At 44.1% G+C, this 12718-nt stretch overlaps 1 protein-coding gene across 1 annotated transcript in view; it reads right to left on the reverse strand.

The window, feature by feature from the left end:
• SYNE1 (spectrin repeat containing nuclear envelope protein 1) overlaps positions 1-12718 on the reverse strand; it is a 966955-nt gene that overhangs the window by 161956 nt on the left and 792281 nt on the right. The window contains 3 exon segments of the mRNA XM_029596918.1: positions 1299-1493; positions 2292-2526; positions 10488-10582. Coding sequence (XP_029452778.1) covers positions 1299-1493; positions 2292-2526; positions 10488-10582 — 525 coding nt within the window.

A 12718-nucleotide genomic window follows, 5' to 3' on the forward strand; every position in this document is an offset into this window, starting at 1 on the left:
CAGAGGATAGTGCAGTTTCTGAAATGCAATGGATTACAAGATTTAAGGCAGCATGGCTTTACCAGAAGCAGGTCTTGTCAAACAAATCAATCTCTTTAACTGGGTGACCAGAGAGTTGGATCAGAGGAAAGTGTTAGAAATAATGTACTTGGATTTCATTAAGGCCTTTGACATGCTTCTGCATAGGTAACTTATGGTACCAAGTGGGTTAGAAATTGTTCAGTTGGAGACCACAAAAGGTAGTGATAAACAGAGTTCACTCTGAGGAGGGGGGCTTTACTAGTGGTGTGTCACAGGGATCAGTCCTTGGACTGATTCTTGTCAACATCTTTGTCAGTGATATTGTAGAGGGACTATTGGGAAAGGTTTGTCTTTTTGCGGATGATACCAATATCTGCAACAGCACAGACACCCAGGAAGGTGTGGAAAACATGAGAAGGGATCTGGTGAAGCTTGATGAATGGCCTAGAATGTGACAGCTAAGATTTAATGCCAAAAAAATACAGGGTACAGTAACAGGAATAAAATTCTTCTATGTATGAATCAAGAGCAGGATCAGGAAGTGATTGTATCTGGTGATTTTAAGGTGGCAAATAGATGGAGAAGATGATGGCAAACATTAGAAAGATACTTGGGTTCATATGGAGATGAACTGTCAACAGAAAATAGGAAGTGATATTGCCCCTGTAGAGTCCCTGGTGAGTCCTCATTACGAATACGGTATACAGTGCTGCAGATCACCTTCAAAAGGATATAAACTAGGTGGAGTCAGTTCAGAGGGTGGCTACTAAAATGATCAATGGTCTTTGCTGTAAAGCATATGTGGACAGACTTAAAGATCAAAACATGTCTACCCTAGAGAAAAGGTAGGATAGGGAAGACACAATGCACAGAAGACTGGAAAGGAGGCTCTGGATTGTGGAATGAGGGTGAAATGGGGTAGACTGAGATGTAATCTAAGGAAGTATTTCTTTACAGTGAGGGTGGTGGATGTCTGAATCAGCCTCCCAGTAAAGATAAGGACAAGAAAGTATGGAACAAATCCTAGAGATCTCTTAAGGAGTGATAGGGATGGCAGAGATGAGCAGACTAGATAGATCTTAGGGTCTTTCTCTGCTGTCATGTTTCTATGTCCCTAGACAATGGCAGGAGAACTTCACATGTACACTAGAGGCACATTGGAAACGGGCCTCAATAAAGAGTCTAGACAATCCTGAGTTGATCTGGATACTTGTATCACAGTGAGGATACCGAGCAGCTCCCAAAAGAACTGGAATGGAGCAGCGTCGCACACTTACTTTCAGCAAGAGAGCAACTTGTTTCTTCTGTTCTTCTAGACGCATGCTGGCCATCTTCCAGCGCTCCTGGATCTCTGTGAGCTCTGCCTGCAAGGCAGCCTCTGCCCCACTGTCAGCAGACAGCAGCAGCTGTTTCCCGGCTTCCACTGTTAAAATGTAGCTCCCTTGCTGTCTCTGCAGGACCTTCTCTTTCAGCTGAAAAAAACCCGAGAATTTCACTTTCTCAATATGCACCTGATGTTGCTTTCAGGACAGATCTGAGTGGATTGCACTGTGACTGGAGACACGGCGTTTTGCCATGGAAAACCAGTTTGAAACTGGTTACCAAACTCATTGGGCACAAAGGCTAAACGAGAAGTGTACTTAAGTGTAAATCTGTATTACTGTTCCTTAAGCTGAGACGAATAATAGATAATACAGACTCGGTGTATGCAGGTAGACAGGCAGGTAAGCTGAGTGCACCCAGACAGGCACGACGTTCACCTGAGGACACAAGCTTTGGAATATTTCAGAAAAACCAATCAATATTCTTGCAAAAGTAAAACTGCAATAATTTCTTCTTTTTTTTTTTAACGGAAATTCTTGGGTTTCTGGTCTTTTACATGGATCATTCTACCTGGATATTCAGTTAAGGGCTGCACTGAATAAACCTGGATTAACTTCCTCAAGTAACTTTCGGGCAGCATTTTCTCAGATCACTCACACTCGGCCAGTTTACCCAGTAAATGCTGAATATCGGCATTAGCCACGATCCCAGAATACCCCTCGCTCCTCCATCCGGTTAAATTGTAGACTGGATAATAACTTATCCGGCTAGTTTTTATTCAATCAGCGGGGCAGGAAGTGTTAAAACGCGGGATTTGTTCAGGTAAACTCGAAAAGTGAGGCAGGCACTCTTGTTGTTGAATACCTCTCGCATCCCTATAATTGACATCAGAGCAGGAGGAACAATTTCACCTAAACCAAACCAAATGTAATTAGGATTAAGCGTACCTGAACTTCATCCAGAAGGACCCGGGCCTGCTGCAGTGGGATAGGAACGCTGCCCAGCCCACTCACCGGCTGGTAGGACACCTCCACCAGCCATTTGCGTAGCTTCTCGGCCATCTCTCGGTAGCGCTGCCATTGGCGGATCTGACTGTCAATGATCCCTTTCCTCTGCTGAGCCCGGCGAATCACTCCCTGCCACTGGTTACTGAGCAATGCCAATTTCAGATTGAATTCGTCTCTAAAAGCAAAAAAAAAAAAAAATAAATATTGAAAAAAAACAACCAGCCAGTGACAAGCACGATAAAGCTATCTTTGCAGGAAGCAGACCAAGTTGATCTCTGCAACCTGAATTCAATGTGGAAGCCCCATGTGTGCTTCCTAGTGGTTTTTCTCTTCAAATCAGGTAGCCTCATTCACTTTCTTCTGTTCTGACATCAAGACAGAAATGATTGCTATGCTGTGCAGGCGGTTGAAATCCATTGACAATCTGTGACATTTGGGGGCCGACCCAAAATCCACAGCAAGCTGCACGTGGCATCCTGTGGTACACCCAAGCCTGAACGTGGACTGCTGGGATTTTAAACCGTTGGCTCTGGATCCGGTGGGTCGTGATATTAATGCTTCCTATCTGGAATAGTTTGTTCCCTGATGGAGACTTTTAGTATCACCATGGGCCCCACGAAGTTTTGCTGCAGAATATATTTTTTACATGATAGAAGCAATCCAAACCAAGGAATAGGTGAAGGTGACAAGAACCGTGTACGGACTGGAGGTGTGTATGACCGCAAGCAAATTTAAGAAGAAGCTGAGGCAGATGCAGGGAGGAGAATAATTTCAAGCCTGCGGAAACGTTTGAAATTGCCCTCCCTCTATGCGGGTAAAATTAGGCGCGGTGCTCTAAAACCCGTGAAACTTAAATCGGCATTGGCTGGCGGTGTCCCCGAAGGCGCGTTTAGGCCAGGGGAGGGACATAACGTGGACGGGTGACCTTTTCTGAGGGAAAAAAAGTATCCACAGGAAAAAAGCAGGTGCAAATCTCTGTGGGTATTTTTTTGCCGGGGGCAATAATCGAAACAAAGCAAGTGAGCACTTTTGCTTTGATTATTGGTGCAAAGTCCATGGTTTAAAGGTACCTGCAGACTTTGCACTGGTGCAGGCAGCTTGATTACTGCCTCCCCTAGAAGTCAATTTTCAAAGAGTTTAGAGGCTTAACTTTGGGAGTTTCTCTAGGCGCCTAAAAAGCGGGTGGTTTCAGGTCGGGGCTATGGAAGTTACGCAGCTACTTTCACAGCTCGGCCCCTAACTCAGCCAGAGAAATCTAGGCGCTGCATCGCAGGTCTAGGTCTAGCCAGTCTGCATTTAGGGACCCTCTTCCTCCCCCCCGCTGGAATTAAAAGCCAAATGATGGCTGATATTCTCCCCCCCCTCCCTTCCCCCATATCCTCCCTGTCACCTTCCCAAATTAAATATAACCCACCCCAGGGCCGACAGCCCCCTTCCATAGTTAAAAGTCAAATACGGGCAAACTACTCCCCAACCTCTCCAGAACCCCCACTAGTGCCCCCAAAGCTGAACCTGGAGGAGGATTAGGGGCGTAGGTTCTTCTGGTTCGGCATTCACCATGGCTCTGACAGCAAACGCTACTTAACTACTTCTTTTAGCAGCCAAGGGAAAGGTATTTTCAGCCCAAGGAATTTACATGGGCAATTGTTTAGCTACCCAGGCAAATTAATTTGAAAATTGGTCATCCCATGTCTATGGGAAAGCAGTTTATCGAAGCGGGCCCTATATACACACACCGTTCGAATGAATTAATAATTGGTGCACTAAGTTATACTTAGAATCATATGATAAAACTATATATACACATCTGCCCAAACAACACGACTAGATAAACAACACATCTGTACCTTCAGGATCATATTTTCAATAGCCCGAGTTGTGTGCAAGCACATGTGTTATCTGATCCTATGCACATAAGCAGGTACAAAGTATGGAGGTAATTACCAAAGGGTTACACGTGGAAATGTATCATACTATCCTAGCAATTTTCAAAAGCCATTTACACAGCTAAAGTGCACTTCTGTGGGTAAATGCTAAGGACATATATTGTAGCAATTTTCAAAAGCCTACTTACACGTGTAAATGGTTTAGAAAATCAGGGCCTAAGTGCGTTAAAGGTTTTGATATAGTTTGTGGTGGAGCGGCTGCAGAATGATGTGACTACTTTTCTAACTCCCATGTACATGGCACTATTTTCCTCTCCCTAATCCAAGCATGCCCAGCGCCTCCGTTTAATATGGCTAAAAATATGCATGTTATATATCCAAGAACTCTCAGCTGAATTTGAGGAGGGCGATTTTAAGCCAGGCCGTCTTACCCAGGTAAATGCCTTTAGACACTGGCATGTAAGAATTTATCGGCTGTTAACATAGGGGGGGTCAATTTTCTATTTCAAGTTATCTTTAGTAGGTGTTTATCAAGGACCCTCACAGGCTACATCAACAACACGGTAAAGGAGTGCTACTTTAAATCCAAGTTCTAAAAAGGCTAAGACCCCTCCTCCATTTCTATGATTTCAGATCAGTCTTACAATCTATCATATTCTCTAAAATTGACTATTGCAATGCACTTCTGCACGGCTTGCCAGACATCTCACTCAAGCCCCTACAGTTGCTTCAGAACGCAACTGCAAGGATTCTCACAAAATCCAACAAGAGGGACCATATTACTCCTATTTTAAAGAAATTACATTGGCTCCCAATTAAGTTTAGAATCCTTCACAAATTGTTAACATTCACTCACAAGGCCATACACAACATCACTCCTCTGGATCTTACAATACCATTTCAACTCCGCACCTCCGCCCGTCCTCTAAGACTAGCCCACTTCAAGCACCTATCATCAAGTCCGCCTTCAGAAAAAGAGCTCTGTCCGCTGCGGGTCCCAAACAATGGAATCTACTCCCTCCTGATCTAAGGCTGGAACAATGTCCTCTCTCTTTCAAGAAAAGACTTAAGACTTTGTTATTTGAACAAGCTTTCTCATAACCACTCCTTTCTGCCATGGTCTTAGTCCGCACTGTTTGGTTTCCTCTCCCTCATGAGGTTCCTCAGAGTCCTCCTCAATTAAGTTCTCGGCTTTCACCCAAGCCATGATCACCCTTTGATCCCTCACCTGCTTTCACCCAAATTACTATGTTTCCTATTTTTCACCCGAGTTTTGTTATCCAGGTTTTTTTCTACCTTGTTAAATGTAAGACAAGACTTTGTCATGGTTGTTTTTTTGCAAGTTATAATGTAAACCGAAGTGGTAATTAATCCTGTTAATTGAACCTCGGTATAGAAAAGTTATAAATAAATAAATAAATAAATAAATCTACTAAAGTTATAATCATCACTGAATAACATGGTACTCACGCTTGATACAAACCCTAAACGCAGGCCCAATCCTATCCATGCCCTCCTCCCCTCAGACATGACTAATCAGCAGAAAGCCAAAAACAGACAAGAACCACTAGACGAGAGCCAATATGATTCTTGCTATATGACTTTAGCTCCATTCCGTAGGATTCATCCCAGCTACCTTTTAAAAAAAATGTGCTTTTCTCACAGTCGCCCACCGCCCAGCTCTCACCTGCCCAATCACTCCCACTAAGAGACTGTTCAACTGTTGATATTTATATTTCCAAAGGTAACTCCTTAAAGAGTTTCAGCCTGCAAGCTGACCAGCCATTTGTGATCCGGGCTTGAGGTAAGTAAATAAGATTTGCTATACACTCCACTTTAGACAGATAAAGAAAAAAGATGATTGAATTATGAAAGAATGCTAAAGATGCATGAATGGACAGGAGACAGGGTTGGAGCCTTGACAATTGTTGCTACTGTTCACAGGTTTCAAATTTTTCCTAATTCAAACTCTTTGACTGTCTGTTACCGTGTGCCCATTATCGGCCCGATTTTAAACGGCCGGCATGCGTAAAAAACGGGTGTTACGTGCGCGGCTGGGCCTTGCACGCGCCGCGCGCATTTTAAAAGGAGCCCAGCAGCACGTAACCCTCATTATGTACACAAGAGCTGGGCCGAAGAAAAGGGGCGGTCCGAGGTTGCGAGAGGGGCGGGACTAGAGGCGCCAGTACAGTGGCCATTTGCTGCTATGCCAGGGAAGCGTGCGCCGGCAGTCGGCCGGCACGTGCAGGTTGCTTCTGCTCCGGAGGAGCAACAACTTAAAAAACAACCCCCCCCCCGAAGGTATGTTCCATTTAGGGGGTGGGGGGGAGGAGAGGGGGAAGGGGAAAGGAGCTTAGGGTTGGTGGGAGGGAACTGGGAGAGGCCACGATGCGTTGCCACACGAAACTTGCAAATTTCTACCCCCCTTGTGCGCGTCACCCTGGATTTTATAACATGCGCACACCGGCGCGAGCATGTCATAAAACTGCACGTCCATCTGCGCGTGCCAGGTAGTGCGCACACATGTACGCACACGCGTATGTTTTTAAAATCTACCTCTATATGCGCATGCGCTTTGTTGTGCAATGACAGAGAACAAACAAATACGAAATTCTTCAAGCTATCAGAATCAGCTGATCTGCAAAATAAAGCACAACCTATATAACATCAACTCTCCGTGTATGGAAAAGAAGGTGACCAAGCCTTCAAGAAATACGGGAGCTTATCAATCAACTCCCATGTCAACGTTTTCATAATAAAAATGCCCAAACTTTTTCCAGCCATGGTGAAACCATGCTGAAAAACCATGGTGAAACCAGACAGAACTCCTCAGCATCATGCCACACAAGAACATCGCCGCTAACATCACCCCTATCTCTACATCAGACTACCCCCATTTGCAGCAAGTCCGCAGCCTCGGCGTGATGATTGACAATCACTTTTCCTTGAAGAATTTCATATCGGCCACAATCAAGAATGGTTTCTTCAAGCTACATACGCTAAAAAGAATTAAACCACTATTACATTCACAGGACTTCCGGACTGTGTTACAAGCCACAATACTACCGAAACTAGACTACTGTAACGCTTTACTATTAGGTCTCCCGAAAAACACAATTCAACCATTACAGATGCTGCAAAACTCTGCTGCTCGCTTACTCACCAATACTCGCTGACACAAACACATCACTGCAGCTCTCATGTTCCTGCACTGGCTTCCTGTTGCTTACAGGATTACATTTAAAGTACTCTCCCTCATCCATAAATCAATACATAACCAAGAGATGCAATGGTTCTCCGATCAGTTTATATTCCGTACATCTAATCGACCAATAAGAAATATCCACCAAGCTAAACTGGCCTCTCCTCTTCTTAAACACATCAAGCACGTGTCCACAAGAGACCGTACATTCTCCATAGCTGGAATCAATACCTGGAACAAAATGCCCTTGGACTTGCGTCTCGAATCCTGCCATAAAACGTTCAAACAAAACCTCAAAACCTGGTTGTTCAAACAAGCTTTCACACAATAATCCTCGACTAATCTGAAATGCCGACTTATTGTTTACTTTTCACTAACTCCCTGTTCCTATTCTCTCCCCTATGTTTGTTTAATCTGCGAATATATCTGTTCTCCCTTTACGCCTTCTCCCCTATGTGCAACATTTATGACTTGACATTAACTCGACATTGGAATAGGCCTTTAACAGGTTAATTACATATTTGCTCTCCTGTGAATTAGAATATTCATTTGTTCATTATAGTTAAGGAGTTATATTATGTTCTTCTGAAAACAGTTATTTATGTAAAGCCTGTTGCTTTCATTTGTTTACACTCTGTAAATCCTGTTATTTGTAAAGCCTTTTGCTAATTTATTGTTTACTTCATCTGTTTACACTCTGTAAATCCTGTTATATGTAAAGCCTTTTGCTAATTTATTGTTTACTGTAAACCGAGGTGATGTATATCTATACGTGCCGCGGTATATAAGAATCTCTAAATAAATAAATAAATAAATTATCCAATATCTAGCCAATACATTTCTTGCAGCCTTAAACAACCAATGAGTAAGCGCCTCACATTTCTAATGTGTGGCCTCCTGAATCTCAGCCCCTCTGAAAACTGACTAGGACCAAGTCCCTACATTTAGGACCCTAAACCGTGGATGGCTATGGGTGATGGAATCAGGGTGGGAGGAAAACGTTAGGCACTTAGCACGCATTACTGTAGGAATTATAGATCTAGAGAAATTAATTGCAAGTTTTAACGCAGGAACCAAAGTTTAGGCTGAAAACTTGCAGATGAATTTTCAAAACGTCACGCATATAAAAATGAGCCGATATGCGCGTAAGTAGTCTCTACTCGCATACTCTGCATTTTATAAAAGTTGAAAATATGTGCATATTTTCACTTTTCCAAATACATATACTTGTGTGAAAAAAAGGGGCGGTGTAAGGACGTTCCAGGGCAGGGCCAACACGCGCATAAGTTGCTATTTTAAAAGACATTCACACACATTCATTTACCAATTTGCTTGGGTATTTTTGCACCTGCTAATATTATTTATTGTGTGGCACTGACTGGGTGGAAGGTCTGGGTGAACTGGGGGGCGTGCAGGATGAAGTCCCTGGATGGTCTTGATAAGCTGGAGAAGGACTGGGCAAACCGGTGGACTAATTGGTAAACTGCTTAATTTCATTTATGTGCAAGTTTCAAAAATTGTCCGACTCGCGCATGGAAGTCCTACTTTACTTTTGCGTGAAAAATATACATGCATTCATTTTTATCATGGGTAGGAAAAGTTCACATGTTCAGTGCACTGCATGTATTCATGCGTAAGCCTACATATGTATGTTGAGGGGTAGAGATACATGTATTTTATAAAATGTGTATATATATCATACAAATGAGGGCAGATTTTCAAAGCCCTACACGTGCCGAGCCTATTTTCAAAAGGCCCGGCGTGCGTATGTCCCGGGGCTTGAAAAAAGGGGCGGGGTGGGACCGAGGCCTCCGGCAGAAACAAAGCCAGGGGATCACACGCCGGCAGCTGGCAGGCGTAACTTACAAAATAAAGGTGGGGGGGGGGATTTAGGTAGGGCTGGGGGGTGGGTTACATAGGGGGAAGGGAGGGGAAGGTGGGGGGAAGGTGGGGGAGCCAAAGGAAAGTTACCTCCGAGGCCGCTCCAATTTCAGAGCAGTCTAGGAGGGAACGGGGAAAGCCATCCGGGCTCCCCTAGGGCGCGGCACGCGCAAGGTGCACTGGTGTGCACCCCCTTGCGTGCGCCGACCCTGGATTTTATAACATGCGTGCGGCTGCACGCGCATGTTATAAAATCAGGCGTACATTTGTGCGCGCCGGGCCGTGCACACAAATGTAGGCCGCGCGCATAGGTTTAAAAATCCGGCCCATGGGTTATAAAATAATATGGTAAAATTACTTGCGCCCAAAATACGCATCTATATGCTGCTGCACGCAGCTGTTTGAAAGTCATCCTCTCCGGTCTGTAAATTTGGATGAAAATCCTACTATATTTAAGCACCTAAAACACAAGTGTCTAACTAACCCTATAGGTAGGCACACAAAGCATGATGCTACATTTCGCATATTGATAGGCTGATAAAGCAAAAGCATTGTAAAACTATCTGGAGTTACAGGGAAAGCAATTTTACATTCTGATATTACACAAAATGATTTGTGATACAGTTTGTGACGTCTTGATGCAAAGGTGTTGACTTAAAGCTAATGGGATGTCTTAACTCCTCAACTCTAAGCATCTACATTACTGCCAGAGCATTCTTTTCATGATTATTTTGTAACGAATTGATTTTAAACACCTTCATTAATGCACTGCAAATGTCCAGTTTGATTTCACTAATGCATACAGCGAAGCTGTGTCTTTCCTTATTTGTATTGTACATTTTTGTACCCCCCTCTAGTATCCTCAGAGATCTCTGCCACTCCCAGCTTTTTCCCAGACAGCCAGGCTCAGGTGGCCAGGATTGTAAGAGTGTCTCCTCCGAGGCACCCCCTCAGTACAACTGGTTGACTAGCAGGGGCTGTCACTGTAGCATCAACCATTCTTCCTTCTCTATCAGGCTCAAGTATGCCACCTCTGCGCCTGACCTATCTCCTTGGAACCTCGATCCCTTCCATCCCAGAGGAGAGTGCTGTGGCCTGAGCCACGGTATCAGCCAGAAGCTATGCATTTGTTTTAATCAATTGACAATATGAAAGGGACGTCTGTACCTGTCATCCACCTGTCCCTGCTCAAGAAGGCGCTGTCCATCGGTGATGATTGAATGCAAAATCTGCTGCCGACTGAACATCTCTGCCTGAAACAGCTGTTCACAGAAGACAAAAGGAAGATCTGAATGTGAAGAGGGTGGATGAAACCTAATATCAAAGGGTTTAGGAGCCGAACTTGGCCCCTTTGAAAACTAGTTACGCTACGGAGAAAGAGATAGGGCGTGGAAAAAAGGTTAGGAGCTTAGCCCAAATTCATTTGATTTATATACTGTATATTCTGCTTTTCAGTCACTTCAAAGTGGATTTGGTATTTCTCTGTCCCCACTGAGGACGAGCTGCCTAAATCTAGGCAATTGAATAGTAGTCCTAAATTTAGGTGAATTTCCCGCTGAAAACTTAGGAGTGAATTTTCAAAGGAGTTATGCGTGTAAGAGTAGCAACTATCATAGCAATTTTCAAAAGCCATTTTACGTGCGCAAATCCTTTTGAAAATTACCTCCTTAGGGACTTACGTTTGGTTGAAAATAGGTGCTTAACATTGGGAGCTAATTAAATGCTTCCATTTAAAAGCACAACTTTTTGGAATATCATTCTCTTCTTGTGTGATTCTTCCAGATGAAGCCGGATACTAATCTCAATAAATAAATATCACAAGCAGTGCAGAAATTACAACCTACGCTTGCTTGTATGTATTTGTATTCACACCCACACACACATGTATTCTAAATATTCTAAATCAAAATATAAGCCAGATCAAGAATACTGATGCGAGAAAGAAATGGTTGTTGCAGCATTAAGCCTTAGTCAATGCTTAATTTATATTTTGGTAAATTATGAAAATATCAACAAAATCATGAAATAAACATTCATTCTGAGGTGCAATCCACTTTCATAGAAATATACTGAGACAGACTCAGCTGCGCATCATTGTCCGTTTATCGCAACACCAACAATCTGTGTAGAGAAAGCCTCTCGCTGAGCTGTAAGTCTGCTTTTCCAAGGCTAATTTTAGAGACCCGCAGACTTTCCACTCATTTTCAAAGCTAAAGTACCTGCATACGTTTGCCTTGAACATTAGCCATCGATACAGGCACAGACCCGCTTGCAGAAAGTTACATCTGCTGGTGGCAGGGTAGAACTTGTGCAAGCGGATTCATGTGCCTACTTCTGAATTATCAAAAATAGGCACATAAATCCAATCTCTTCCCCAGCTCGAACCCCCTGGAAGGCCTTCTTTGTGCACATGAAAGTATACACGGACCTAAATTCCATGCATACGTTTTCTGAGCAAAGACCAGCAAACATTTGAACAAGCCCACACATGGCCTGAAAATGACCGACCCCCTTAAATTTCCAAATACACTGGTTAATGTGCTGGAACTGTGCTGCTAACGTCATTAAGTCATAAAAGAAAATTAGGTCTTACCTTAGTTAATTTTCGTTCCTGTAGTACCACGGATCAGTCCAGACTCCTGGGTTTTGCCCCCCCTCTAGCAGATGGAGACAGAAGTTTACAAACAAAACTCCGCCTTATCTAGGCTGGTGCCACCTACAGTCTGGCAGTCTTACTTAATGTCAAAGCAGATGAAGCCCCAAAATTACCACAAATGAACTATATACAGGAACCTACCAACCAAAGTAACAGCTCAACTATCCCCCAAATGGGACCAGAACCAGAGCCATCGATAACGAAGAAAAGAGACAACAGAGACAGAATGGACAGAAAGAAACCATACCGTCCTCAGACCGGACTCTCATACCGAACAGTAGAATCGACGGGCGGGACTCTGGACTGATCCGTGGTACTACAGGAACGAAAATTAACTAAGGTAAGACCTAATTTTCTTTTCCCTGTACGTACCCGGATCAGTCCAGACTCCTGGGATGTACCAGAGCTACCTTAACTAGGGTGGGATCCGGAGAGTCCCGCTCTGAGCACCCCTGCCCCGAAACCGCCGGAACCCGGCGCACGCACATCCAGGCGATAATGACGAGCAAAGGTATGCAACGACTTCCAGGTCGCCGCTCTACAAATGTCTTCCGCCGAAATCTGACTGCACTCCGCCCAGGAGGCAGCCTGCGAACGCGTAGAATGAGCCTTAAGCCCCACCGGAACAGACTTGCCCTGCAGCAGATATGCGGAACCAATGGCCTCCTTCAACCAGCGAGCAATGGTAGTCTTGGAAGCCGCCTGACCGCGCCGAGGACCGCCCCACAAGACAAAAAGATGA

This window comes from Rhinatrema bivittatum, chromosome 3 (genome assembly GCF_901001135.1).
Source record: "Rhinatrema bivittatum chromosome 3, aRhiBiv1.1, whole genome shotgun sequence".
Classification (NCBI taxonomy): domain Eukaryota; kingdom Metazoa; phylum Chordata; class Amphibia; order Gymnophiona; family Rhinatrematidae; genus Rhinatrema; species Rhinatrema bivittatum.